The sequence below is a fragment of the Penicillium waksmanii genome (genome assembly GCF_028829765.1).
Source record: "Penicillium waksmanii strain IBT 27052 chromosome Unknown utg000009l:1.0-4314994.0:1.0-4318279.0, whole genome shotgun sequence".
In the NCBI taxonomy this organism is placed as follows: Eukaryota; Fungi; Ascomycota; class Eurotiomycetes; order Eurotiales; family Aspergillaceae; genus Penicillium; species Penicillium waksmanii.
Window position 1 is genome coordinate 2,010,455 of NW_026643255.1, and position 26,785 is coordinate 2,037,239.

At 49.4% G+C, this 26,785-nt stretch overlaps 12 protein-coding genes across 12 annotated transcripts, besides 2 other annotated features; 6 read left to right on the top strand and 6 right to left on the bottom strand.

Moving 5' to 3' along the window:
• Nucleotides 1-219: 219 nt before the first annotated feature.
• N7481_011129 (uncharacterized protein) lies at nt 220-495 on the bottom strand (the record flags this gene model as incomplete). Its single annotated transcript, XM_057270348.1, has 1 exon — nt 220-495. One exon carries the CDS (start codon nt 493-495, stop codon nt 220-222), a length of 276 nt encoding a protein of 91 aa, XP_057117522.1.
• A 944-nt stretch (nt 496-1,439) lies between these two features.
• Nucleotides 1,440-2,762, top strand: N7481_011130 (M20 family metallopeptidase; the record flags this gene model as incomplete). Its single annotated transcript, XM_057270349.1, has 1 exon — nt 1,440-2,762. The coding sequence occupies one exon, from the start codon at nt 1,440-1,442 to the stop codon at nt 2,760-2,762; it is 1,323 nt and encodes a 440-aa protein (XP_057117523.1).
• A 334-nt stretch (nt 2,763-3,096) lies between these two features.
• N7481_011131 (glycoside hydrolase family 47 protein) lies at nt 3,097-5,299 on the bottom strand (the record flags this gene model as incomplete). The annotated part of the gene is made up of 2 exons (XM_057270350.1): nt 3,097-4,766; nt 4,825-5,299. 2 exons carry the CDS (start codon nt 5,297-5,299, stop codon nt 3,097-3,099), a joined length of 2,145 nt encoding a protein of 714 aa, XP_057117524.1.
• A 1,873-nt stretch (nt 5,300-7,172) lies between these two features.
• Nucleotides 7,173-7,439, top strand: N7481_011132 (uncharacterized protein; the record flags this gene model as incomplete). Its single annotated transcript, XM_057270351.1, has 1 exon — nt 7,173-7,439. The coding sequence occupies one exon, from the start codon at nt 7,173-7,175 to the stop codon at nt 7,437-7,439; it is 267 nt and encodes an 88-aa protein (XP_057117525.1).
• Nucleotides 7,440-7,626: 187 nt separating this feature from the next.
• On the bottom strand, nt 7,627-9,165 carry rpt4 (proteasome regulatory particle base subunit RPT4; the record flags this gene model as incomplete). The annotated part of the gene is made up of 5 exons (XM_057270352.1): nt 7,627-7,747; nt 7,820-8,276; nt 8,350-8,455; nt 8,502-8,737; nt 8,811-9,165. Coding segments are annotated over 5 exons (1,275 nt in total), but the record flags the coding sequence as incomplete, so codon positions are not given.
• A 1,168-nt stretch (nt 9,166-10,333) lies between these two features.
• Nucleotides 10,334-11,849, top strand: aspf22 (enolase acuN; the record flags this gene model as incomplete). The annotated part of the gene is made up of 4 exons (XM_057270353.1): nt 10,334-10,457; nt 10,523-10,579; nt 10,651-10,990; nt 11,054-11,849. 4 exons carry the CDS (start codon nt 10,334-10,336, stop codon nt 11,847-11,849), a joined length of 1,317 nt encoding a protein of 438 aa, XP_057117527.1.
• An 819-nt stretch (nt 11,850-12,668) lies between these two features.
• N7481_011135 (eukaryotic translation initiation factor 3 subunit J) lies at nt 12,669-13,441 on the top strand (the record flags this gene model as incomplete). Its single annotated transcript, XM_057270354.1, has 2 exons — nt 12,669-12,680; nt 12,737-13,441. The coding sequence occupies 2 exons, from the start codon at nt 12,669-12,671 to the stop codon at nt 13,439-13,441; spliced, it is 717 nt and encodes a 238-aa protein (XP_057117528.1).
• Nucleotides 13,442-14,494: 1,053 nt separating this feature from the next.
• Nucleotides 14,495-14,797: a sequence feature (Protein overlapping with rRNA (N7481_011136, KAJ5973926.1) was converted to a misc_feature.).
• A 361-nt stretch (nt 14,798-15,158) lies between these two features.
• Nucleotides 15,159-15,506: a sequence feature (Protein overlapping with rRNA (N7481_011136, KAJ5973926.1) was converted to a misc_feature.).
• A 979-nt stretch (nt 15,507-16,485) lies between these two features.
• Nucleotides 16,486-17,044, top strand: N7481_011137 (uncharacterized protein; the record flags this gene model as incomplete). Its single annotated transcript, XM_057270356.1, has 2 exons — nt 16,486-16,530; nt 16,829-17,044. The coding sequence occupies 2 exons, from the start codon at nt 16,486-16,488 to the stop codon at nt 17,042-17,044; spliced, it is 261 nt and encodes an 86-aa protein (XP_057117530.1).
• Nucleotides 17,045-17,818: 774 nt separating this feature from the next.
• N7481_011138 (uncharacterized protein) lies at nt 17,819-21,500 on the top strand (the record flags this gene model as incomplete). The annotated part of the gene is given in 4 exon segments (XM_057270357.1): nt 17,819-18,800; nt 18,870-19,499; nt 19,551-20,149; nt 20,163-21,500. 4 exon segments carry the CDS (start codon nt 17,819-17,821, stop codon nt 21,498-21,500), a joined length of 3,549 nt encoding a protein of 1,182 aa, XP_057117531.1.
• Nucleotides 21,501-21,993: 493 nt separating this feature from the next.
• On the bottom strand, nt 21,994-22,293 carry N7481_011139 (uncharacterized protein; the record flags this gene model as incomplete). Its single annotated transcript, XM_057270358.1, has 1 exon — nt 21,994-22,293. One exon carries the CDS (start codon nt 22,291-22,293, stop codon nt 21,994-21,996), a length of 300 nt encoding a protein of 99 aa, XP_057117532.1.
• Nucleotides 22,294-22,606: 313 nt separating this feature from the next.
• On the bottom strand, nt 22,607-22,875 carry N7481_011140 (uncharacterized protein; the record flags this gene model as incomplete). The annotated part of the gene is made up of 2 exons (XM_057270359.1): nt 22,607-22,770; nt 22,815-22,875. 2 exons carry the CDS (start codon nt 22,873-22,875, stop codon nt 22,607-22,609), a joined length of 225 nt encoding a protein of 74 aa, XP_057117533.1.
• A 1,774-nt stretch (nt 22,876-24,649) lies between these two features.
• On the bottom strand, nt 24,650-25,942 carry N7481_011141 (14-3-3 adaptor artA-like protein; the record flags this gene model as incomplete). The annotated part of the gene is made up of 7 exons (XM_057270360.1): nt 24,650-25,009; nt 25,095-25,182; nt 25,306-25,580; nt 25,650-25,661; nt 25,725-25,744; nt 25,810-25,856; nt 25,929-25,942. 7 exons carry the CDS (start codon nt 25,940-25,942, stop codon nt 24,650-24,652), a joined length of 816 nt encoding a protein of 271 aa, XP_057117534.1.
• Between the last annotated feature and the right edge of the window lie 843 nt (nt 25,943-26,785).

A 26,785-nucleotide genomic window follows, 5' to 3' on the forward strand; every position in this document is an offset into this window, starting at 1 on the left:
ATCGACTCTGAGTGGTGCTAAATCAAACACTCTGTAAATTCAGATCGCAGGCTTGGATGAAAAGGTCTAATAGATAGAATTTTAGGAAGGGGACCTGAGCCCAATTTATGTGATCTGACCCATAATAGCATAAAATTATCCGGATCAGGTTTCAATCCGCGCCTGGTTCCTCGTGGGGCTTTTCAGCCCACCATGATAAACCCGCCGATCGTTCCTCGTTCAGTCGCCCTTTTTCCAGGCGGGTCCCGGAAAGCGGGCATCGTTGTCTTCGATTTGTTGTCGAACAATCTGCACTAGCACTTTCTGACGAACTAGAAGCTTATTCCGTTTTATGTAGTCGTCTTCCTGGTAGACGATCCGTCGTTGGTACTCTGAACGTTGTACGAAGCAGGTATTCTGTTGACGAGGCTGCGCGGCCAGTTCATGGCTAACCGCACTAGTAAGATGCTTAGCCAAAACGGTAGCCTTTTCCAAACATGAAGAAGTAAATTCCATGTGACTGCGATATTGTGATCGCCGCTGTAACGATTAAACACTGCGCACAGAACTACTCGTAGTTGTGAGTGCTGGCGATGGTAAGAATTGGCTCCACTTGATATCGGTAGTTATGCGCTGTTGATATCCGATGACGCTGCATAGTAATTTGGAATTGCGAAATCTACAGGATATTCGGTTAGGACGGAAGGCGCACGGGTACCCAATGCTTAATTATTGTTTTGTGTGTGTTATAATACATAGTGAACTTGAAGATGCCGGCGCATGCAGATCTCCACTACACCGCGCTGCTCCTCAAATCATACGCTAATGTCCGCTCATATCCCGCTCCGGCTCCACTTCATCCAATGTCCGGGGTTCTCAGGACCGGGATACAGCTTCCAGGGTACAGATCGTGAATTATTTCTACTTTCTTCGAAGAACTAGTAGTAGTAGTAGATAGTCAGGTACTAACGCTTATCTTAATCTTTCCGAGTTTGTCTGACTACTTAGCTACTCTAGTAGTAGTAGTAGTAGTAGTACTTTCGTGCTTTGCCACCTGGGGTGAGCCTTCAAGTTGGATTCGGAGTTCATCCACCTGGGCGTGGATATATAGTTAGTAGACCTTGCCCAACTGAAAGAACTACTCCGCCAATGCCAGTGATAACCACATCCCCGCTATATTTTGATTCAGTAAACCTTTGGAACAAACATCAAATAGCTCAAGTAACACAGCCTTTCCGATTCAAAACTTGCCCGGTTGTATTCAAGTTTCCCGATTGCCCGCGCGATGGTGACATCGTGTTCACGTGACTCATCGGATCGACAGCCGACAACCCGATGGAGATTGGACATGCACCAACCCAGCTTCTACCTCGCTGCAAGTCAACACAAGACAGGGACACGCCGGTGGGAAATTGTCCTAAATTACCAACTTCAGCTTCCCGTGTTTCAATTCAACCGCAATGAAGCCCACCTGGTATCTAGCAGCCGTCGCGGCCATCACCGCAGCCACTGCTTCTCCGCACCCCGCATATCAGCAACAACCGCTCGGCAATTCACCCTCGTTCGCCGAGGAAGTCAGCCAGAGCCATGGGCAATCCAGTGTAGACTCTATTATTTCCAATGACCCGCTTCTATCGTTCCACCGTGACTTGGTCGAGATCGAGTCTATCTCCGGCAACGAGCACAACATCGGCATCTTCGTTGCGGAGTATCTCGAATCGAAGAACTTCACCGTCATCAAGCAAGAGGTCGAACCCGTGAAGAAAGATGACGACAATGACGACGATAACGAACGCCCGAAGACTAGATACAACATCTACGCCTACCCCTCAGGCTACTCATCACCACCCTCAATCCTCGTCACCAGCCACATCGACACCGTCCCACCCTTCATCCCATACTCAGTTCACAAGGACCCCTCCTCCTCCTCAATCTCAAACCTCAAAATCGCCGGCCGCGGCTCCGTAGACGCAAAAGGCTCCGTCGCAGCCCAAGTCTTCGCCGTCCTAGAAACCCTCTCCGAAACCCCAACCGCAAACATCGCCCTCCTCTTCGTCGTCGGCGAAGAAATCGGCGGCGACGGCATGAAGACTTTCTCAGACTCATCCCTGAACACAAAAAACGCCTACAACACCGTCATCTTCGGCGAACCAACCGAATCCTCCCTCGTCTCGGGCCACAAGGGCATGCTAGGCTTCAAAGTCTTCGCGCACGGCAAAGCCGCTCACTCGGGCTATCCCTGGCTAGGCGAAAGCGCCGTCTCATCGATTCTCCCCGCACTGCTGCGCGTCGATAAACTAGGCAAAATCCCCGTCAGCGAAGGCGGTCTCCCCGCTTCACCGAAGTATGGGCCCACAACGCTGAATGTTGGCGTTGTTCGTGCTGGTGTCGCGACGAATGTCGTGCCTGCTGAGGCGATGGCTGATGTCTCTGTTCGTTTGGCGGCTGGTACGCCTGAACAAGCGCGGGAAATTATCAAGAAGGCTGTGGCTGATGCTACCTCTGATGCTGAGGCGGAGGTTGTTGTTGACTTTGATAGTCATCGGGAGTCGTACTCACCTCAGGATCTCGATACGGATGTCGATGGGTTTAAGGTTATTCCGGTCAACTATGGGACTGATGTTCCTAATCTAAAGGTTCGGGATGGCGTTAAGCGGTACCTTTATGGGCCTGGTAGTATCTTTGTTGCGCATGGTGATAATGAGGCTCTTACTGTGCGTGATATTAAGGATGCTGTTACTGGGTTCAAGGTTTTGATTCGCGCTGCCTTGGATAGAGAGTGAGGCTCTGGGGTTGGGCCTGGATGACGTATAATGATTGAAGAATACTGTCTCGTTGGAATTCCCATACATAGACTCTACATACATTTCGGGCTTTTATTGCATTTCGGATGGAAATTTTTGGAAGACTCCTATGGTTTCGGGTACTACTACTAGTATGATACACTTCATAGAGAAATGTTTGAAGAAATTTTGTAACTTTACAATATATAGCGAGATGCTAATCACGCCTTCCATGGCCGAACTAGTATCACAAGAAAAACCCCCAACGCCAGCCGATTCCAGTTGAACGAAAAGAAAACAAAACAAAAAGTAAAAAGAAAAGGACGCTTGGATGCTAGTTCTCAGCCTTGCGAGAAGTCTTTCTCTGCCACCCGGTCTTTAGATCGCCACTAGGCTTGAATCGTGGGAACGGGTGCGCCTCAGTGTTAAAGACGTGCTCCTCAAGAGAGATGAAATCGCGATCTGAGAACAAAAGATAGAAATACTTGAGAGTCTCGGCCATCCAGAAACTCTCCATGTTATCACGAGTAGTCGGGGGGATAATATTCGCATTGGAAAGAGAGGTAAATCCCTTAATGCGCCACGAAGTGCCAGCGCTTCCGGGGACGGGAATTGCTGGCGGTTTCTCCTCAAGCACGGCGGTGTGCTTGATGAAAGATTTAAACATTTCCCAGCCCCATTCGCGGTACATGTCGTCTCCGGTGATACGATACATGTAGAAAAGGGATTCGACTGTCTCGGGTCGTTGGAGGTTATGACGGTCATTGCTCTTGATAGTGACATCCTTGCGCCAGGGCTCTGAGCCATCCGGCAAAGAAGCCAGCGGTTGAGAGATACTGCTCATCTCGAATGTCGATCCTGACTTGGATGGCTCTGGGTATTTGTCTTCCATCATGACTGGTTCATCGCCTAGGACAAAGTGGGTAATTTCCGGGGCTAGCCCGGTCTTTGTGTTCAAATAAGTCGCCCAGCAGGTCTTCATCAGCTCGCGCGAAATGAAAATTTCTTCCTCGCGCTGTTGGTTCCAGGTAGCAGACTTTCTTGCCACGGACAGGGGTAAGCCACTAGTAGCGCCAAGAGCAATGGTTCCTGGCATAAAGCAGACAAGGTGATCCATCTTAGGAGAGAGACGCTTTTTCAGACCTGCTGGCCGTTCACCAATAACCATCAGTTTTGCATCTTTAGAGAAGGCAATCAGATGCTTGCGAATGCCTCGCAAAGATTCATCCCACATTGCTTTGTACACGGGCTCTTCCTGCGATGTTTGGAGGTATTGTTTGATGAGGTATTCTAAGATGAAGAACGTGATTAGCCTTGCCGTGTTTGCAAGCGCAATAATGAGGCTCGAATAGAACAAACCATAATAAGAGTCACCGCGACTGCCGAGGCGAATGTTGTCCCCCTTAAATTCACCATTGTCAGGATGGATATAGATGGGAACAAGGCCATCTTCAGCCTCTTGTTGGTCAACGACCTCCATTACTCGCTCTGCGGCCTTCCAATACTCGGCTTCGCCAGTGAGTTTGGCCATATACTTAAACTCAAGCTGTACAGACGTTGCCTCCGCAGTGGAAGATGCACCGCCATCACTATGCGATTTGATACCCTGAGATGTATTCAGGTTCACACTCGCATATGGGATTCCCGAGTGTGTCTCGAATGCTCCCATGAGTCGGTCTGCCAGATCCGTTGCTTTCTCAATGTACAAATCCTCCCCAGAAGCACCGACATCATCTTCCTTGATTGCCGCTAGATTTGGATATTGTGTTGAAAGATAATGTGCGGACAATAGTCCGCCAAGCATGCGAATCGTTGTCTCAAAGGTACTGACATCGTGGTCTTGATCATACTGCAGCGAAGTAGAGATCCATTGCCGCGCATGTCGAACTTCAGAAGTGAGATTCATGATGATCATAGTGTCCAAGGAATCGACAATAATCCAGCCCATGCCGCCTTCAACCATGTTTTTGTTCCTGCCCGACACGGGGTTGTATTGGTCGAAGCCTATCCACCAGGTTAGTGATTTAAAGAAACAAATGTCTTTCTCGAAAATGCGCCTTACCCCATGCTTCTTTCTCATAGCCTTCCCAACTAACCTGGAACGCCTCGCGTACCTTTTCCCGGCGCGCATTCCAGTCAACAAGTTTCTCGGGTACAGATGAATCGTCAAGCGTCTGCATCCAATTCCACAGCGCGGCGCCTTTATCATATCCACCCGACATCTGCCATTTGGGAATATTGGGCTGGTTATAGAAGAAGTAGGCGAGTATAGACAGCCCTAGTAGAGCTAACAACGGTCTCCACCTCTTCCTCGGAGCCGTCCGCCGCGGGGCGAAATGCGGCTTATCTTTGTACATGGGTAGAGGGCGATCTTGCTCAAAGAAAGTTCCCAGCTTGTTGGGGAGTCCTGCCGTAGTCGAGGAAAGGCCGAGGCCGGCCAAACCACTCCTGGAGCTGTAACCGGCAGGGGAGAGCCGACCGGGGGTTTGTGGCGAGGGGCTGAGGGAGGGAGGAGGGTAGGGCGCCTGGAACGACATGGCAATTCGGTTTGTCCCCCTCTGGAATATGTATTTCCAAGATAATTATGCCGGACCTGTTATAGCAGCATGAGGTCGCTTAAGTGGTGGTTGATCGGTCTTGTTGAGAAGTTTGAGCTCCGAGGCTGATGCTGCGGTCGAGTGCGACGGGATGGGGAGAGGAAAGGTGTTGCGCAGGGTCCAATGTGGTGTCGTGTGGTGTCGCGTTCGGCTAAGTGTTGGTATATTGTATTCGAAATTTTGGTCGCAGGAGCGAGGTGCGCTGTCAGGTTGTCCCTTGCTCGCAAAATGTAGATTACGCGGTATCACGCGAGGTGAAATAGCTGAGGACCAATCCGAAACATGCCAGCGTGTGCTTAGCACAATTTCTCCGATGGCGCGTCACCGGCGAATCTTGAGTCCGAAAGATATAAGTACAATTTCGATCACTCAGGGGTCGATGAGCTTTCCAACGAAATGAATGAAGGCAGAGAAACAAGTGAATCAAGTCTTTGTTGATCTGTTTTTGGAGGACCCTCAGGGCTGTTAGAAGCTGGGGAAGTGGAGAAGTTGGGGAGTTTGAACCGCACGTCACATGGCCCGCACCATTGAGTATAAAGAGTAGAAACATATTGGTCACCATTTGAGAAACTGGTAGTTCACAGGTCTTCAAAAAGAAGTGTAAAACATACTTGTTATTATATCGGGGACAGTTTCGCATATGGCTAGACAGAAGAAAAAACGGGGGCTGTTGGCCCCGGGGGCCAAGAGGGGCCAGGATCTTGCCTAGGTAGGTTAAGCTTTAACACATTATCTTGACGACAGCGTTTCTACGTATCTTGACTCGGAGTGAGACCCATAAGAGAGTAAACTTGAAGATTCCAAGAAGCGTAATGGTTCTGATACATTGTTATATTTATCGGAAAACCTTCTGCAAGAAGAAGCTGCAGAAATTCGATTGTTTCAGAACCCTGTCCAAGAACCTGGAAACAGACTTGTCCTTAAACATTGTTTCCGTGTTGTAACAATAGTCTACTAATGCTGAGATTGATGCGTTCTTGACGACGTAAGAAAAAGGACTCGCAGTAAGATCAATTTGGCATCCCTGGCTCGGATTTGTTTCGTATTCCAGTAGTCAAATGATCATATCCTCGTCTTGCATAGCGAAACTAGGCTCTAGCCCTGGAGATATACTATTTGGACCCTCCTCTAATGCGAATTTTCTATGTGGGTTTGGATTCACCAACCTGAGTACCTACCTAGGTAGGAACTGGGCAGTTTCTGTTCCCGTATTTCTCAAAATACATTTTGAGAACATCCTTTGCGTTCGATTAGGCGGCTTCCAAAGCATAGTCCGGCATCAGGGAGCATCCTGTCATCTTGCCGTTGAAGACCAGCGGTACAACTCGGCGCGTTTTCGAGTCTGTTTCTGTATTTTCTTTCTTTCCTTTTTGTATCATTAGTACGGAGAGCCTGGGATCTTGAATTTCCTCCTGAGCTTTGCTTTTATGTACTATTAGCGATGAGAAGGTCAACTTTGTGAAGGGGCGTCAGGTGACTCTTTTTTCTAAGTCTGGAATGCTGCCCACAGCACCACCTCTAGTATGTCGCTGTCAGCATCGAGGGCTTATCTACAAATAAAATGGCTTCAGCAACCCTCGCAATAAAGTCTTCCAGCCCAGATCAAGTTGAGGCGTTTGCACAGCCCCCGAAAATCAGGGCTACCTTACAAAACCAAAGTCGACTTCCATATTTCAATGCCTCAATTACGAAGTGAGTCTGAAAAGCCTAGTCGGCGTGGTGTTCTACAATTCGATTAAGCGTCCATCGGTCTCCTGTGTTTCCGGCCACCGTCACTCTTTTCAATTGATACTCGGCGACTCATAAGAGCGAGATGCACGGCTATGGCAGATTCGCTGCGCTCTCCGATTGGAAGGATGAAGAAGAAGAGGAAAGGGAAGAAAGCAGAGAGGTTGTTTCTTCTTGGGGACAATACGAAGCATCCTCATCATCTGTCGACAGTTGGGACGTGAGATCTGAGCTTAGCATCGACATCAGGCACCGCGAAACGACTATGAAGCCCACTCTGCCAGGCTCGGAAGATCCTGATGACGAAGCCGCTTTTGTCAGTACAGCTCGAGCCATCCGAGCCATATCCTGAACCTCTGCTGACATTTTTAGGAGCCTGACGTGATATGCGAAAATTGTATTGTCAACTTCGAAGTTGTTTACTCGCCAATTAGTGAACTACACCTCGATCTAGTCTGCTATAATAACGCAATATTCGTAACCGAAGTTCAGTCGGCATGTAGGATTCTAACGGACGACCTGCCCATAGGTAGTTACAATTACAGCTTCTGGTATTCAAGCTTGCCCTCGAGCTTCTTCGACTCAGCAACCTTCCGCACCGCCTTGTTGAAGTCGTCCTGGTTAACGGCATCACGGTAATCCTTGATGGTGAATAGACCCCTGTTGATCAATCATTAGTAAAAGTACACCCGGATGCTAAAAGCATTGATAAAATTCGAGTGAAGAACTTACGCTTCAGTCACCACGTTACGCAGATCAGCACCATTCAGTCCATCACTCATCTTAACCACGCTCTCAAAATCGATATCACCCTCTATGACGACCGAGCTTGTGTGAATCTTCAAAATCTCCAGACGGCCAACCTCGTTAGGCAGAGGAATCTCAATCTTGCGGTCCAGACGACCGGCACGCAGTAGAGCCGGGTCCAGGGTATCGGGTCGGTTGGTGGCCATGATGATCTTTGTTTTACCGAGGTAGTCGAAACCATCCAGCTGGTTGAGCAGTTCCATCAGTGTTCGCTGAATTTCACGATCTGCTGATGTACCTTCGGAGAAACGTCGACCTCCGATAGCATCGATTTCGTCCATGAAGATAATACAGGGTTCGTGTTCCTTGGCGTAGCCGAACATTTCTCGGATCAGACGTGCGGATTCACCAATGTACTTGTCGACAATCGCGGATGAAACAACTGGAGGAGAGAGCAGGAATTAGCACGGATGGTAATCGCAGAATGGTTAGAACAAGGGATAACTCGTGCACACCTTTCAGGAAGTTGGTTTCTATGGAGCTAGCCACGGCTCGAGCAAGCAGTGTTTTACCGGTACCCGGAGGACCGTAGAGAAGGACACCCTTGGGGGGGCTTGATTCCTACTCGCAGGAACAGCTCCGGGTTCTTCAAGGGCAACTCAATGACCTCTCGCAGCTCTCGGATCTGGTCATTCAAACCACCAATTCCAGCAAAGTTGATTGACCCTGGATCCTCCAAAGACATGTTGTAGACCAGAGGATCGACCTCGCGCGGCAGCATTCGCATAATGGTAAGCGTCGTCATATCCAGGGCTACACGGGTGCCCTGCTTCATCTTGGCCTTGTCGACCTTTGAACGGCAGCCGACAACGTAACGAGGGCCCGAGGAGGCCTTGACAATAACTGTGCGAGCGGGTTAGTATCATTATCGCGATATTCGATTGGAGACAACTGATAGAATGCAGTGGGGACATACATCGCTCTTCATCGAGCTGTTTCAACACCTCGCCGATGATCTGACCAACACTCTGTAGCGCCTTGATGTTCTCCTCGGAGACATCAAACTCTCGTTGGAGATCCTTGATGCCCATCCGCAGTGATTTGAGCTTCGCTTCCCATTCTCGTAGCTCCAACAAGCTCCTTTTATAATCATCGAGTGCCTGGTCCCGCTCGGGGTCGTTGGCGCCGCTCATGATGGACGGCGAACGGGAATCGAAGGGGGAAAATGCGTAAGGAAGGTGATGAGGGTCGTGTTTGTTGATGCGGGTATTGATAAATGCAATGTCCCCGCAGATAGATGATCGGATGGACGGATTGATAGGAAGGCAGCGAACTTCAACCTGGAGAGCTTCCAGCACCGCCCGTCGAGGAGCTTCCAGCGGCGTCGGTCACCTGACGGCGCGTACACACACGTGACTTGCATCATCTTAGTCAGCGATTCACAACGGTAAGGCAGTAAGGCATACAGATATTAAGGCCACAAGGCTGTAAGGCGGTAAGGCAATAAGGTGTCAAAGTCCGAAGGCTCCAAGGCTCCAAGGCCAACGTCCTCTTTCGTCATGCACCCAACCTGCAACCTGTGCCCATCCCAGTCTTCGCCAATACGACGTCAGATGAATGGACCAATGGTCCTCCAATGCCAGTTCTTTAGTGGAAGATTTGCGCAATCTCGCCAAAAAAAACTCTGCAACGGTCTATGTAGTACTACGCAAGACTCCTCCCTCATACTAAAGCTACAGCTACAGCTACAGCTACACGACTTCGGATAGCTGCTACCAATAGCTAATTAGCAATAAGCAAACACATCCGCCACCGTACGTAAGAATCGGGGAATCAACAGGACAAGCAGGACCCGAGCCGAGAATGACCCATCTCCTCCCGAGGGACGGGAGATCTCGCAGGTCAAAAAGTCCGCAGACGGTCGGATCAGCCAGCAAGCGCTGGAGAAGAGCGTGGAGGCCCCACCACCGCATTGGAAAGAATCGGAGGACCAGCAGTGACCTTTTCCGGGGTCGATGGTATTTAAAGAATCGGGTGTTTCCGTAGCTGCTATTCTTTTTCTTTGAATTGTAATTGTTTATTCGCTTTTGCTCTCCCCATATATTCCCCAAGGTGAGTTGTTGCATCACATCAGATACCCCGCGATAGCTGCCCCTCCTTCCTACTCGTATACACACATCATCACCACCACATCACACCTTCACACACCTGAAACCAAGAAGGGATAGCACAGTCTACTATCCTCTACACTTTCAGACCTTCGGTGACCACTGCCCCAACCAATTGCCCCAATCAACCCTTCCAAGCAAATCACATCCCCTCCCCCCCCTATCCTCCCACTCTCCGGACCTGTCATTTTGGGTCATCGGTGAACCTCTTCCCCCCGCCGCCCTGAGTCACGAGTTACGCTCATTAACCCCTCCTCATCCCCGTTTTTCTTCTTCTTTTTCCTTTCTTGCAACTGACAGATTTTCCCCCATCTTTCAGACACAGTTCAAAATGCCTATCGCTAAGGTTCACGCTCGTTCCGTGTACGACTCTCGCGGCAACCCCACCGTTGAGGTGGACGTTGTCACTGAGACCGGTCTGCACCGCGCCATTGTCCCCTCCGGTGCTTCCACTGGTATGTCATTGTTGATCCAATTACCCAGAGCTAGTCGAGAGAACCATTCGACTAACAGATTCTAGGCCAGCACGAGGCTGTTGAGCTCCGTGATGGTGACAAGACCAAGTGGGCCGGCAAGGGTAAGTGCTATTCCACTTCATTGTGATCGACGTCTCTCCCGGGTCAGTTTCTAACCTTTCCTCGCTTCTAGGTGTCCTCAAGGCCGTCCAGAACGTCAACGAGATCATTGGCCCCGCTCTCATCAAGGAGAACATTGATGTCAAGGACCAGGCTAAGGTCGATGACTTCCTGAACAAGCTCGACGGCACTGCCAACAAGGGCAAGCTCGGTGCCAACGCCATCCTCGGTGTCTCCCTGGCCATTGCCAAGGCTGCCGCCGCTGAGAAGGGTGTCCCTCTTTACGTCCACATCTCCGACCTTGCCGGTACCAAGAAGCCCTACGTCCTCCCCGTTCCCTTCCAGAACGTCCTGAACGGTGGCTCCCACGCCGGTGGCCGTCTGGCCTTCCAGGAGTTCATGATCGTCCCTGAGTAAGATCCCGCCCAATTGAAAGTCCAATTGATGAGATAGAGGTGGCTAACTCACTATTTTAGCACTGCTTCCTCTTTCTCCGAGGGTCTCCGCCAGGGTGCTGAGGTCTACCACAAGCTCAAGGCTCTTGCCAAGAAGAAGTACGGCCAGTCCGCTGGTAACGTCGGTGACGAGGGTGGTGTCGCTCCCGATATTCAGACCCCCGAGGAGGCTCTTGACCTGATCACCGAGTCTATCGAGCAGGCCGGCTACACCGGCAAGATCTCCATCGCCATGGACGTTGCCTCCAGCGAGTTCTACAAGGAGGACGCCAAGAAGTACGACCTGGACTTCAAGAACCCCGACTCCGACCCCACCAAGTGGCTCACCTACGAGCAGCTGGCCGACCTCTACAAGTCCCTGGCTGCCAAGTACCCCATTGTCTCCATCGAGGACCCCTTCGCTGAGGACGACTGGGAGGCCTGGAGCTACTTCTACAAGACCTCCGACTTCCAGATTGTCGGTGATGACCTGACTGTCACCAACCCCCTCCGCATCAAGAAGGCCATCGAGCTCAAGTCTTGCAACGCCCTTCTGCTGAAGGTCAACCAGATCGGTACCCTGACCGAGTCTATCCAGGCTGCCAAGGACTCCTACGCCGACGGCTGGGGTGTCATGGTCTCCCACCGTTCCGGTGAGACCGAGGACGTCACCATTGCCGACATCGCTGTCGGTCTCCGTTCCGGCCAGATCAAGACCGGTGCCCCTGCCCGTTCCGAGCGTCTGGCTAAGCTGAACCAGATCCTCCGTATCGAGGAGGAGCTCGGCGAGAACGCTGTCTACGCTGGCAAGAACTTCCGTACCTCGGTTAACCTGTAAATGCAGTTTACCTTGATGTGAGCTTGCACCTTTGAACAGGCTGGAAACCAGCGAGAAAAAAAGCGATGACTCGCCATATTTTATGATTATGAATTTAATAAGATCTCTTGAATGAAAGACAATTCAACTATATTGAGCAGTCCCGGTAGTGGAGTAAAACTGGTCAGTTTGTATAGATCGTAGGATTCTAAGCTCATTGTACACTACGATTATGTGTGAGTCTAGCCGAGCAGCTCAAGTCTTAAGTATCTATTACTCCCTACTCATCGATATCATCTCACTTTCCCTCCAACTATTCATGCTGTACTGCAGTCTATAGATCACGCTGGTCGGGCACCAAGTGCCCCGAGATCACGTGCCAACCCACCTGTGCGATAAGTGGCCCACATAAAATTTGTCTTGCCCCTCCAACCTTTTGTTGGTGCAGGTTCCTATCGCGGACTCGTTCTTTGTCCTCCGTTACGTCTTGCGGACAGCGCATTCTTTCCCTCCCTCTTTTTCTTCTTTTTCATTTCGTTCTCCGAACGTCTCTCATTTGCCAAAATGCCGCCTTCGAAGTGGGGTAAGTTCTTATCCTGCGACTATCGCCCGCCCTCGTTAGGGTTGCCGCAGAAGTGGCTGCCGCCGTGGCAACTTGATGCGACTTGCAACTGTGGCTTACGTTATATCATATTTTGACTGTGTGCTAATTCTATATTCTATTTTATAGATGAGGAGGAGGACAGTGATTCCCCCCCCCCGTTGTTGCCGCTCCCCGCCGCCGATTCGATGATGAGGAGGAAGACGATGTAAGGCCATTTCTAGCGAGTGTCTCGCCCCATGGGACCTGCTGTTCTCTTACACTTGTGGACACGGCGCTGATATATACCACTTTTTCGAAATAACAGGTTCTCGACTCTTGGGACGCCGCCGAAGACTCCGAGGTAGAGCGTGAGAAGGCCAAGAAGGCCGAGGAAGCCGAGGCCGCGAGAAAGGCCGCCGCTCTCGCCAACAAGAAGACCAAGGCCCAGCGGATAGAAGAGCACCGCGAGCAGCGCCGTGCGGATGAAGCCAACTCCGAAGACTTCGATGCGGACGAGACCGAGGCCGACCGCCGCGAGCGTGTGCGCCAACAGGAGCAGGACTCTGACCTTCAGCACGCGGCCGATCTCTTCTCGGGCATCGATGTGAACCGCAACCGTGGTGCTCCCAAGGCTGTCGTCGTCACTGACTCTGCCGACCCTACCAACTCCATTGATCTCTCCGCGATGCCCCTCTTCAAGCCCACGACCAAGGACCAGTTCGCCCGTCTGTCTGATACTCTGATCCCGCTGGTCACCCCACACTCCAAGAAGCCGCAGTACTCTCTCTGGGCGCAGGAGTTCACCCGCCGACTCGTGAAGGAGCTTCCCAGTGCGGAGATCAAGAAGATCGCCAGTGCGCTTACTACTGCTGGTAACGAGAAGCAGCGCGAGGAGCGCGCTGCTGATAAGGGAAACAAGAAGAGCAAGGCTGCTAAGACTAAGGTCTCCCTTGTTTCGAACCGGGATAACCAAATCGATAACAATCCCTATGGTGGTGATGATGGTCTTGCTGATGATGACTTCATGTAATGGATGGACAAACGTTTTCTTTTTCTCTCTCTCTCCCTCTTTTAATCAGCACACCCCCGAATATCAATGTGTATATCCATCCCCCGCCATCTCCGAACCATCACCTAGCATACGCAAATAGAATCATTCAAATCTGCCTTTTGCCTACTTACTTAAAGTCATACTCCCATTCTTCATATACATTAATACCAATTTAAACATGGCCTGCCCTCCCCACAAGCATACAGAAAACCATTCAAGAAACACAAGCCCGACTCCTCATAACACCCCTCTCACATTTACTCTTCTGAATCATAGCAAGATACTGCGCCTCATCGCAAATCCCCCCTAATACCAGTAGTACTAGTAGTCCCTGCCCCGCCTCCACTTCCACCTCCACCACCACTAAGATCAACATACCCCTCCTCATCCAACACAAAAAGTGCCTCAAGCACCCAAGACCGACAAGTAAAAACTCAATTCATACGCATAGCTCCCCAACACAACGGCACAAGCACCAATCGTTCCGACAACGCTTGATGTAGCACCGGTTCCAGCGAGCCGAGTTTCAGGTCTAAAATCAGCCATCGTAGTTGAGGCATTTCTTTCGTGGTGGCGGTTTCGTATTTCCATGATGTTGGGCCGGCGTCGTTGGTTATGTGGTATGTTGTTCCTGTTGTGCTTGTTTGCATTAGGAAGAGGGTCCAGTGGAAATTGCAGCTGTCTCCCCGGTCTAGGAGGAGGATGTATATTGGGTTGGGCCGAAGTGAGGGAAGTTGCTGGGTTGGATAAGGTGGTGGTGGTGGTCGTCGTCGTGGTATCGACTGCCATTCTTTTGGGAGGATGGAGTGGAGGTCAGGTTCAAGATCAATAAGATTAAACAACCTTAAAATGAGATTTTTTTTTTCGAGATGATCGTTCTGGATAGTTTTCTGCTTGATTGACTCGGAGTTTTGAGAAATGAGGGGAGAGTCACCTGTTTACTACTCTATCATCTTTGATACAAGACTTTAATAATACTATGATCACTGTCTCTATACAAAGTATGTTGTATATACTTCTGAAGAGAGAGATTCAAGCAACAATGCCTTGGCTATCGCTATCAATTTCAGCGAAGCCCGAGGAAGCCTTTACCATATAACGCCGACGAACTCTGTAAAAGTAAAAGTAAAACAAGCTAACGAATAAACGAGTAAAAACAAAAACATACAACAGCAGGGATTCGCATGTGGTCACCCACCATACTACTAACCTGCCGGCGTGTGGCTTAAGTACGGCTGAGCGGACGGGAAGCCCTGTTCTCCACACCCTATGGTCGTATGTGCTAGACACAACTGGAAAGGGGCAAATATTATCACTTTCTATATAGACTACATTCTGTATAAAGAATAATCACGCCAACTCGAAGGATTTATATTACAATTCTATGAAATTTAACTCGTTCCAACAGTGCTACCGTTCCAGATAACTGCCCCTTTATATTTGCTTTCTTGGTGATATCAAGTAAGAGAATTAGGACTAGTGAATATGGCCCTCTTTAAGTACCTTTGAAACAACGCCAGCTCTATCAGCCATCGGCATCAGAAGGCCCGCTGCTTATTGTACTTGAAACAAATTAGCTTCTGTCTTTCGAACGTACACTTCAGTTATATTTCTAGAATAACCAGATAAATTGCATCAGTAGCCATGTAACTTACACTTGCGTTCTCCGGAATGTTGTTTAATGACCCAAAAAAACCACAAATAAATCCTGATTGTTTGACTTAGCCCACAAGTATTGGGCACAGAAGTAATATATCGGAAGCGAAAACAATATCTGCCAAATTCCATCGTTTGAAAAATTTGACTGCAGCTTGCAAACTGCAAGCTCTTGTTTCAGATCATTTGCCGGGAGCTTTCCATCATTGGTGATGAACATGACCGGGTAACTTTGTTGTTTGATGGCCAGAAGCATGCAAATATCAGGCGTGAAAGAAGATAGTATTATTTTTCGCCCCCGAGCGGGTGAAGGGGACTTTGCTTTAATGTATGTGTGTTTGCTCTCTAGACGGTTCTTGCAAGTTGATAGCCTTGCCTTACTTTGCATAGTAGCAACTAGTAGTAGCCAGTAAGGGTAGAAGTGACAACGTGTTAAAAAGAGCTATATGCAAAGCGTCATCATTTTCATTCTTTATTGAATGAAGTTCTTCTCCTAAATCCATGACTCCTTTCTGTCAGCTTCCTAGTCTGAACCGAAATCGGACTGCAACTAGGCGTCCCTGCCCGATGTAGCTATGTGTTGCCCTGCTTTGCTGTTACTTTCGTACATGATATGCACTGAATGCTATATCCCGTTCTGATATGAAAGACAAGGGTTTTTTGTTTGATGGGGATATGTAGTGGAATACCAGTGAGCTCTATCATGCATGCAGCATGCTTGTCCTCCAATGGGGGAGAAGGGTACAGTCATTCTCGAAATCGCCTTGACCAATATACTCTCCATAACTCTTTCCCTGCCCCACCGCCTAGGCCTTAGCGCAGATAATCTATTAAGCGGCCTGTATATTACAGTATTATTGGACGTAAGATTACACTACGGAATCCCATAGAATTCCATGGTGGATCTCTGGAAATTATGTGGGGGAGGCCACCTGGCGCCAAGTAAACTGATGATCTGCTGGAAGGCCTCTTTCCTCTTCTCCTCCTTCTTTTGCGCGCTGTGCTAGTCATCCACTTGCGAGGTGTCTCTTTGGCCCAGAGAACCCCAGTAAGTGAGATTAGCGGCCAACGACCGTCTTGACAAGTTGGCAGTTTTTTCAGGCGAACAACACTCTCAACGGCAAATGATGGTGTAAGCCTCCTCAAATAATAGTAATCACTCACCCTTAGTCCGTCTTTACAGTACCGTATCTCCAAGAAAATAACTTCCAGTTCTCTCGTTGACCATGATGATTATGGCGTTGAACAAAGCATGGCACTTGAAACGTAGGTCGACACATCACAATATGCACCAACACTTGGCAACTTCCGTGGGTCACCCGCCTCCCCGTCCGACATAAGCTGCATCGACGTCGATCCCATCTTTCATGTCGATTGCTCGTCTCCACAACAAATTGCTTCGCAAAGAAACAGTCTTCCTTTACTCCAGTTCAGTGACTGGGAGGAAGCATATCACGAGAATCCACCACTTGTATCCATTACTTGATCGAGTGGAAGGTCACTCTCAATACCAGGACGGTGGCGAAAGATACAGAACAAGATCTGGTTCTAGCCCCTCGATTCCACTGGAGGCTTTTCTCGCAACCAAAGCTCGAAGAGCTGCTTGTCGAAAACTTGAATCGGATGACACTTCTGTTGACGTATCAGCCACTCGACAGGAAAGCTTCACTTTCAGGTTTGATGGAATCGACATTGATTGGACCCCTATAGAAAAATAGCTTCTGGATTGGGAATAAATATTACTTGCTGGCAAGAATCTGTAACTGGTTGTCTCATTCAATTACATGGAGAACACTTGGAGCTCAAACGCAAGTGGCAGGACGACTGATAAACGAGGCACTTCGTCTGCTACCCAGCGGATGCTTCAAGGGCGAGATCGACAGATCTATACTGAGGAAGCAGCTTCCGGAGAGCCGTCACACCTAGAGGTGAAAAACCAGTCCGTCGAAACCCGGCGCGTTTGTCACAACCTGACTCGTCCCGACAATCGGTATGAGTCGAAAGAAGATATATTGTGGAGGAAGAAGCCCCGTAAATCTGCATTTCGTTCCTTCGCAATCTGGCGACCTGCTTTCTTCAACCATCCGACCGAAGCAAGCGCCCTGCCAATGCTTTGAACTGTCACAGGCTTTCCAAATTCGTCCCCACAGAAAGAGGGCCATCTCGTCTTGGTACACGTAGATTGGAAATTGGCTTCCATGGAATTTACCCTGACTTGTGCTCTGGAACCCTCTGCCAAGACAGATTATCCAATCACAGCAAAGAAAACCAAAGGTCAGGCTCCATATTAACGCTCAAAAGGGTATAGCCGCCTCTAGTATCGGCGTAGTCTTAGGGTCCGAGATAGTTTCTCTGTACAATATGGAAGCCGATTTCGAATTTTGTATGAGCAGATCAGTAGACGGTAAAGGCTGACCGAGCCGGCTTGCATTAACCTATTCTCGAAGTTTGATGCCAGCAGAACAATGCGCCACAGGCGGGCGGGATGGAAGTTACTCTTGGCTCTTCCATAATATAATTATAAGGGCACTGGCCAGGTGTGTAGGTAGCCTTAGCTCAACCCCGCCTTCTCCTGGCCAACTCCCGATCTCATTCCCACCAAATTCGCTTTATAATAGTATTCATTCTCCCATGTTCCACACAGACTGACACGTCAGAAATCATTAGGTACAATCCGATCGTAGGGGAGTCAATTCCACTATGGATGCCAGGGCCCGATCCCATGACGAGTATACGGTCGGATGGATATGTGCCTTGCCGGTGGAGACCGCGGCCGCGAAGCTGATGTTGGATAAACTACACCCGCCCTTGCCTCGCCCGCCGATGGACCAAAATACTTACATTTTTGGAAGCATCGGGGAACACAACATCGTTATTGCTGGCTTACCGACTGGCGCTTATGGAAATGTATCAGCTGCAACGGTTGGAATGCAATTGCTGTCTAGCTTTCATGCCATCCGTTTCAGTTTTATGGTTGGTATCGGTGGCGGAGTACCAAGCAGCAATGGAGATATTCGACTCGGGGATATTGTAGTGAGCCAGCCGACGGACACTTCTGGTGGCGTGATCCATTATGATTCAGGTAAAGCACTGAGCGACGGCCAGTTTAAGCGCACCGGAATGCTTAATCGACCTCCCAAGGTTCTGTTAACCGCTCTTGCGACTCTCCAAGCACATCACCTTACGGAAGATAGCCGGATCGTTGAATTTGTGTCCAACCTACAAGCCAAAATGGCGCCTCACAAAGCCGCTCGATTCACGCGACCGACGCAAGAGGATTGTCTGTACCAAGCAGAATATAAACATGTCGATTGCGATACGTGTGGGGCTTGCGATCGATCTAAACTAGTTCTACGGCCTCAACGCGAGCGCCAAGAACCAGTAATTCACTATGGACTCATCGGATCTGCAAGCCAGGTTGTGAAGGATAGCAGGCGGCGAGATCAGCTGGCTCGGGACTTAGGGATATATTGCGTGGAGATGGAAGCGGCGGGACTTATGAATGACTTTCCGTGTCTGGTCATTCGGGGCATCTGCGACTACGCCGACTCACACAAGAATAAAGACTGGCAAGGGTATGCGGCTACTGTGGCGGCGGCCTATACGAAAGAGCTTCTCTTGGTGGTCGCGATCGATCAGATCAACAGTACACCAACTGTACGAGATACACTTACAGACTCAGGTGAGAGGATATCAATAGTATTCCTTAAGTGATTCGAATCGATTGCTCAGTATTGTTTCATATATATAGCTCACCGCTTTGATGCCCCATTGGACCTGAAGACTGTGCCAGTCATTGAAAATTTCGTGGGACGGCAAGGCGAGCTAGACCAACTGTGGCAGTATCTACGGCCCACTGATTCCCAGTCACGAAAGGTTGCAATTATTCATGGGCTTGGAGGCATGGGAAAGACACAACTAGCAATTCGCTTCGCACGAGATCACAAAGATGATTTCACTGCCATCTTCTGGCTAAGTGGCAAGGACCGAAGTACGCTACTACAATCTTTAAGCTCTATCTTACCCCGATTGTCAGGACATACTGATGAGTCAATGAATGACGAGGAGGTGGAGCGACGAGCTAGAGATGTCTTAAAGTGGCTAGCAATAGAGGGAAACTCACGCTGGCTGATTATTTTTGACAATATCGACCAATACACCTCTTCCAGTGGCCCTAATGGTGATGTATATGACGTTGCTGAATTCTTCCCTGGAGCTGACCACGGCTCTATTCTCATTACCTCTCGGCTGCAAGAGTTGACGGAGCTGGGAAAGTCATTCCCTATCCATAAACTTGACTCGAAGGATACGATTCAACTGCTCTTACAAAGCAGCCGCCAATCAATGAAGAGTACAGCCGAAAAGCTTGAGCGCAATCCAGGTATTAAGAGACCCAATACTCAAATTATATGAATGATGCTTATGTATTTAGATACTGTTGCTCTTGCGAGCCGTCTGGATGGACTTCCATTGGCAATCGTCATCGCCGGGGCGTTTATACATCGAACTGGGGCTAGCATTACTGAATACTTACAGTTTTACACAGCATCATGGTCAGACCTACAGCTGCAATCAAAACCTGAACGCCAGTACCAGCAAGGCAATATGCTGGAAACATGGATGATCTCTTTTCGTGAAATACAGAAACGGGACGCAAAAGCAGCAGAACTGCTACTCTTTCTTGCTCGTTTCGATAGTCGAGATATCTGGTTTGAACTGATTAAAAGCAGCTGTCATAGCTCGAATCTCCCAACTTGGCTCGAAAAAATTACATCAAGCAAAGTCTCGTTCAAAGTCGGTGTCAAGGATCTCATTGACTTCTCTCTACTCGAGGTTAAAAAACAAGAAGGGGGTTACGCTATGCACCCGGTGGTGCAAGACTGGTGTATTCACCTTGCCAGTGCAGACAAAACTGTAAATTCAATCCAGCTCAATGAACTAGCACTAGTATCTGTTGGGTATACTGTCCCTCAGTCAAGTGTCAGAAATTATTCCGAGCTTCAGCGACGACTTCTTCCACATGCGAACTATGTACGTTATATAGATTGTTCAGGCCATAATTTTGCGGTGTGGGGGGGCATTCTATGGACTGGGTGGCCTGTACTATGATCAGGGAAGGCTGCAAGAGGCAGAGGAGATGTACCAGCGAGCACTGGCAGGCTACGAGAAGTTTTTTAGTCCTGATCATACGTCTACTCTTGATACAGCCAACAACATTGGGATTCTCTACTATCATCAGGGGAAGCTGAAAGAGGCAGAGCAGATGTACCGGCGCGCACTAGTGGGCTACGATAAGGCCCTGGGTCCTTATCATACGTCCACTCTCAACACAGTCCATAATCTTGGGAATCTCTACTCTGATCAGGGAAAGCTGCAAGAAGCGGAGGAGATGTACCAAAGAGCACTGGCAGGCTATGAGAAGGCCCTCGGCCCCGATAATCAAACACACCCACCGACTCTCAATACAGTCAACAACCTTGGGGTTCTCTACTATGATCAGGGTAGGCTGAAGGAGGCAGAGGAGATGTACCAGCGAGCACTGGCAGGCAAGAGAAACGCCCTCGGTCTAGATCATACGTCCACTCTTGATACAATTCACAGTCTTGGGATTCTCTACCGTCATCAGGGTAAGCTAAAAGAAGCAGAGGGAATGTACCAGCGCGCACTAGCAGGCTACGATAAGGCCTTGGGTCCTCATCATACGTCCACCCTTAATACACTCCACAACTTTGGGAATCTCTACTCTAATCAGGGGAAACTGAAAGAGGCGGAGGAGATGTACCAGAGAGCACTGTCAGGCAAGAGAAACGTCCTCGGTCTTGATCATACATCCACGCTTGATACAATTCACAGCCTTGGGATTCTCTACCGTCATCAGGGTAGGCTAAAAGAGGCAGAGGGGATGTACCAGCGCGCACTAGCAGGCTACGATAAGGCCTTGGGTCCTCATCATACGTCCACCCTCCAGACTGTCAACAACCTTGGGAATCTCTTCTCTGATCGGGGGAAGCTTAAAGAGGCGGAGATAATGCTCCAGAGAGCACTAGCAGGTTTCGAGAAGGCCCTCGGTCCTAATCATACGTCTACTCTTGGCACAGTGGACAGCTTTGGAAGTCTCTACAAAGATCAGGGGAAGCTGAAGGAGGCAGAGAAGATGTACCAGCGAGCACTGTCAGGCTACGAGAAGGCCCTCGGTCCTAATCATACGTGCGCTCTTGATACAGCCCACAACCTTGGGAATCTCTACTCTGATCAGGGAAAACTACAAGAAGCATCGAAGATGTACCAGCGAGCACTGTCAGGCTACGAGAAGGCCCTCGGTCCTGATCATACATCAACTCTCCGTGCAGTTAACAGCTTTGGCCTTCTCTACAAAGATTAGTGGAGGCTGAAAGAGGCAGAGGGGATGTACCAGCGAGCACCGGCAGACAGTGAGAAGGCCGCACATGTTCATGTTAATAGGGCCCGGGAACTTGCAGAGAGATTGACTAGATGAGTTACACATCGCAGATAGAATATAGTGGCTAGCCTGCCTCGTAGCCTGCAGAAAATTACCACGTTACTGTCTTATTTTCCATACAGTGAAGTACTCCGTAGTGAGTTCAATAAAGAATAAAGTATTTTTGGCGGCTACATGGCACTTGGGGTGTTCTATGGAATTGTACACTTTTTGTATGCCGCGTAATTTACACCGCTGGATACTGTAATAAACGACCTGCATTTTACTACGCCCCTCAATTTAACGCGGACTGCCCAATAATAAATATGCGCTAAGGTCTTGGCGGTGGGACCAGGAAAGACTTTCTCAGTGTGTGTCGGTCAAGCCGATTTCGAGAACGACTGTAAGCACCGCACCAACTTGCAGTTTGTATCCGTTAGACCATCTCATTTTCCATTTCTGATTTTGCATTTAGGGATTGTTTTCCTTCTTTCGCTTCATCCAGTGATTGTCTTTCCTTCGATCTGCAGTCCCCTATTTCTCCTGCAACATGTCGACGTTGGCCAACGGTTGTTTCGTCAATGATCACCCAGGCCAACTCCTTTAGCTGTTGAACAAACTCTATTCGAACTTCTCTCCGCGCCATATTGTCAAAGATCCATGTCTGATCCCAGTCATTGCACTCTGTAGGGGGCCAGATAGCTTCAGGTTCCGTAGGGTCTGCCTTGTAAGGCATAATGTTATGGGTCATCTTAATATATAGACCAGTGCGGCTTGGCTTCTTCCATTGCCACTAGAAGGGGCCACAACATCCCCAATCCGGGAAATTTTCTTCCCTCTTTCTGGCTTCGCCAGACTCGATCCCACAACCCTCCAGTAACAACTGCAAAGAATATGGTTCATATAAGTCGTAAACCAGGGGCCTACGTGACACTCAATGAAGAGAAGCGGGTCTGCGGGCACACGATGGGAATGTGGCTTGCCCTTGGTTTTGCCCTTTGTCTCCAGACCCTATTGGAACTGCTGCCCCCCAATCTCATCGAAGCCAATTAATAGTGCGACCAGTAGCCATGGGTCTGTTGCGCTCCTCCATTTTCTATCAGAACTCGGTCCACATAGCGCCACCGCTCCATCGTCAGGGCAAGCCATCGAACAGCGATTTCGTGTATGTCGACCAGTATGACCTTAATTCGTAAGGTATTGTTGTATGGGTCTAAAGTTTGTCTGGAAGAATCAGTAAGAGACGAGATTTCATACCAGGCCCATATCTGATAGGGCCCTCGGAGCATGTCGCCAAAGGCGTCCGCGGCTTATTCATTTTCTTGCGATCAGGACCCCTGGCCCATCCGGAGATAACAGTACTGTCCCAGGGCCGTAATAAGGCTGTCTTGAAGGCATGCTCTGGTGCGAGAGGAACTGCCCAGTAGCCGTTGCCAGCGTCGGCCTTAAAGAATACCTTCTAACCCGGCTAAGGTTTATTTCGTGGGTTGTAGATAAATGAGCGTGAATGCTGGGGTCTGTCTGAAGGAAGTTGTTTTCAAAAATATGATTGTAAATAAGGAAATAACGTCTTGAGTGTGGCATCACATGTCATCTGCGATATTCCAACTGTGGCAGGCACGACTGCCAGTAGTATTTCCATAGGACATTGGTGGAACCACCATCACCATCACCATCTACCCTCTCATCCTGTGCCTTGTCCCATTTACAATGTACTAGAGAGTCATAAAGAAGAGTGATATGATACCGTACAATATGGAAAAAGTTATCCACGCCCTGGCAGTTGTAGGCCTTGACCGATAACATAATATAACCTTCAAGTTGCTGTATACTTTTGACCCTGGAAAGGAGAAGAATAGGCAACGGGAATTATTTCTACCGAAATCTTTAAGGTACTAAAGATACCGGTACTAATCATACTAGAGAAAGAACCGAAAAGAATATGAAGCAAACGGATGAGAAGCGGGAAATACTAGTAGTACCTAGCCTTCCTTCACCTGGGCATACGTGCTTTACATCCAAGATCCCGGATCACATCAATTCAAGTTTTGAATACTACATTCCCTACAATACAAAACACACGATAGCCAAAAATAAAACGCAATACTAGTAACTAACTCCAGACTGAGAGTGAGCACTTGATCTCCCGAGACAATTTCATCGGACCCCGCCCATTAACGACTCGGAGGTGGAGATCAAACGGGGACGGCCAGACTGGGCGGAAAGGTGGACTTCAAGTTATTAATGGCCTGAGGCCTTGAACTTGGATGATCGATCCCTAAATATAACCCGCTGGGGGACCCCTGATCCCTGACCGACTCGCGTGTCGTTTGGCGAGTGCACTAGTCACGCACACAGATGATGTCCTGCAGGTGAAGAAGTAAAATGACTAATGGGGTTTTTATTCAAGGGCATTTTTGTGCTCGGAGGGATCGAGAACTGAACATTCGTAATTTGGGGGTGTTTGTTGTTTCTTTTAACCATAACGATCCATTGTAGTTAGTAATATCAACTTGACAGCAAGTACTAGTACTATCCAGTCACCAACAAGTCAATAGGTAGGCCTACATCGTAGTAATGTAATTACTAGACTACTATGGACCAAGTCCATCAAATTACTCTCTACTTTGTACTTGTACTTTGCACATCTACACAGGCAATAAACAATAAAAATCCGGGCGAGGGACCAGAGGGTAAATTGGAAAATAAACACATTGAATCGTGCTGGAGTGGGAATAGAGACAATAAAAGAGAGAGAAATTTCCACTCAGCCCCTTTTCTTTCGCTCGCGTCAAAGCCGAATATCAAACTCCGCCGACCGACCCACGCGGTTCCGAACACGAAACGCGTGCAAACAGATAGTAGGTGCCGGTCCCCAACCCAGCTACACGCTGCGGATGAAAAACAAACAAGCAAGCGGAACTTGTAGAAATCCACGATCACGATCACGATCACGACCCAGGACACAGAAATGCGAGAAAAAACGCCCCCCTTACCAAGTATCGGTGTACGGTACGGTTTCAATCGCAAACCCCCCCCCCTCACACACCTACCTACCTATCCTACCACGGGCAGACATTCAGTCAGTCCGCTTAGGACTCCTCAGCAGGCTTGGTCTCCTCGGCGGGCTTTTCCTCGGCCGCGGGAGCCTCCTCGGAAGCAGCGGGGGCAGCTGACTCGTCCTTAGAACCCTCAGCGTCCTGGCTGTCGGATGAGGTCCAGAGGGTCAGGTTGTCCCGCAGGAGTTGCATGATCAGAGTGCTGTCGCGGTAGCTCTCCTCAGAGAGGGAGTCGAGCTCGGCAATGGCATCGTCGAAGGCCTGCTTGGCGAGGTGGCATGCACGGTCGGGGGAGTTGAGGATCTCGTAGTAGAAGACGGAGAAGTTCAGGGCGAGACCGAGGCGGATGGGGTGAGTGGGGGTGAGGTCAGTCTGGGCAACTTCGGTAGCGTTCTAGACGGGGGTGATCAGCAGATGGTACAGAATGCGGTGTAGGGAAGGAAAAAAAAGAAAGAAAGAAAGAAAGAGAAGATCATACCTTGTAGGCATCGTGGGCGGCAGTGGCGGCAACCTTGCGCTTCTCGCCGGAGGCGAACTCAGCGAGGTAACGGTGGTAGTCACCCTTCCTGTAAATCGTGGATATTAATATTAGTTATTGCATCATAGAGGGATTCAAGAGAAACATCGGAGAAAGCAGACGGGGTGAAATAGAGACGGTGAGAAGCTTTTCCTTTCGGTGGATAACGCACATCTTGTAGTAGAAGACCTTGGACTCGCCAGTCTCGGCCTTGGGGATCAAAGAGTCATCGAGAACATTCAGGACATCCTGGCAGACATCCTCAAGCTCCTTCTCGATCTTATCACGGTACTCCTTGATGATACCAACGTGCTGGTCGGATCCCTTGGACTCCTCCTTCTGCTCGATGGAGGAGATGATGCGCCAGGAGGCACGGCGGGTACCAACAACGTTCTTGTAGGCAACGGAGAGGAGGTTGCGCTCATCGACAGTAAGCTCGCCGCCAATCTAGAGAGTTGTCAGTTCTGTCTGCGTGGTAGAGAGGAGAGAATGGCGGAATTCGTGGAGTTGTCGTACCTTGGCGACTTCCTGTTCAACTGGTTAGCCCGGGCGCTCAGATAATAAACAACAGGCGAGACGGATGCGACTTACCTTCATGAACTTGACCATTTCTAAAGGGAAGGACCCTTGCGTCAGCATGCACCACCTTAGTAGAATCCGGCACAGTCAATCTTACCATCGTAGCGTTCGGCCTGCTCGCAGAGCCGCGCGAGGAACGTCTTGCTGATGAGGGGGTCAGTGGTGTCACGGGGGTGGGGGGGAAAGGTCGCCGAGAGAGCATGGTTTGATGCTTACTTCTCACGCTGCATTGCGACGACAAAGGTTAGCGATGGATTAAATCTCAGTGAGAAATGACAGGATGCAGGGACTAGGATGAGAAGATGGGAATGATGATGGAGATGTGTGAGAGGGGGTTGAATGCGATGGCGGTGACGGAACAGATGAGGGATGGAGGGGTTGAGGGTGTTGAGAGAGCAATACATACTTCAGAACCCATAGTGGATGTGTATGGTAGAGGGAGATGGTTAAGAGTGGTGGGGTTTCGAGGAAAGGGAAGATGCAGAGGAGGAAGTTGGTTCAGAGGATCAAGTGGGGGGGGCGAAGACAGGACAAGGAGGGAAGATGGGAGAGAGAGCGAGCACTTCAGCGAGAGCAGAGCAGTCGGCTGAGTTGAGCTGTGTATCATTGGTATTGCTTGCGTATTGCTTGAGGGGGAAAATCATAACAATACCGGGGGTACCAGGTACTTCTATTTTGCCTGTTTTCTCCGCTTTATTCCAGGTGTCTGCTACCTTCTGTGTACTTTCTGCCGGACGTGGATGGCCGCCCAACTGGCCCGTCGGTAACCCGAATACACACATACGAGAATATATTACACCTCTCCTGCCTTGGGCTGCGCGGCTCTGTTAACGCCCAAAAGATAACTCAGAACTATAGGCTGAGAAGCGAAGAGATTTGACTATTGCAAGGCCATCGGAGAATACTGCTGTTGTACTTGTCAGAGTCACCGGCACCACCACTGACACTGCCTCAAGTCCCCGTAGGTCCGGCGATCAGCATAACTCGGTGGGCCTCAGGCTTCATTTCGGCGAGACACTACGAGTACATGTACTATGGGACTGTACATTGATTTCCAATAAATATTAACATAT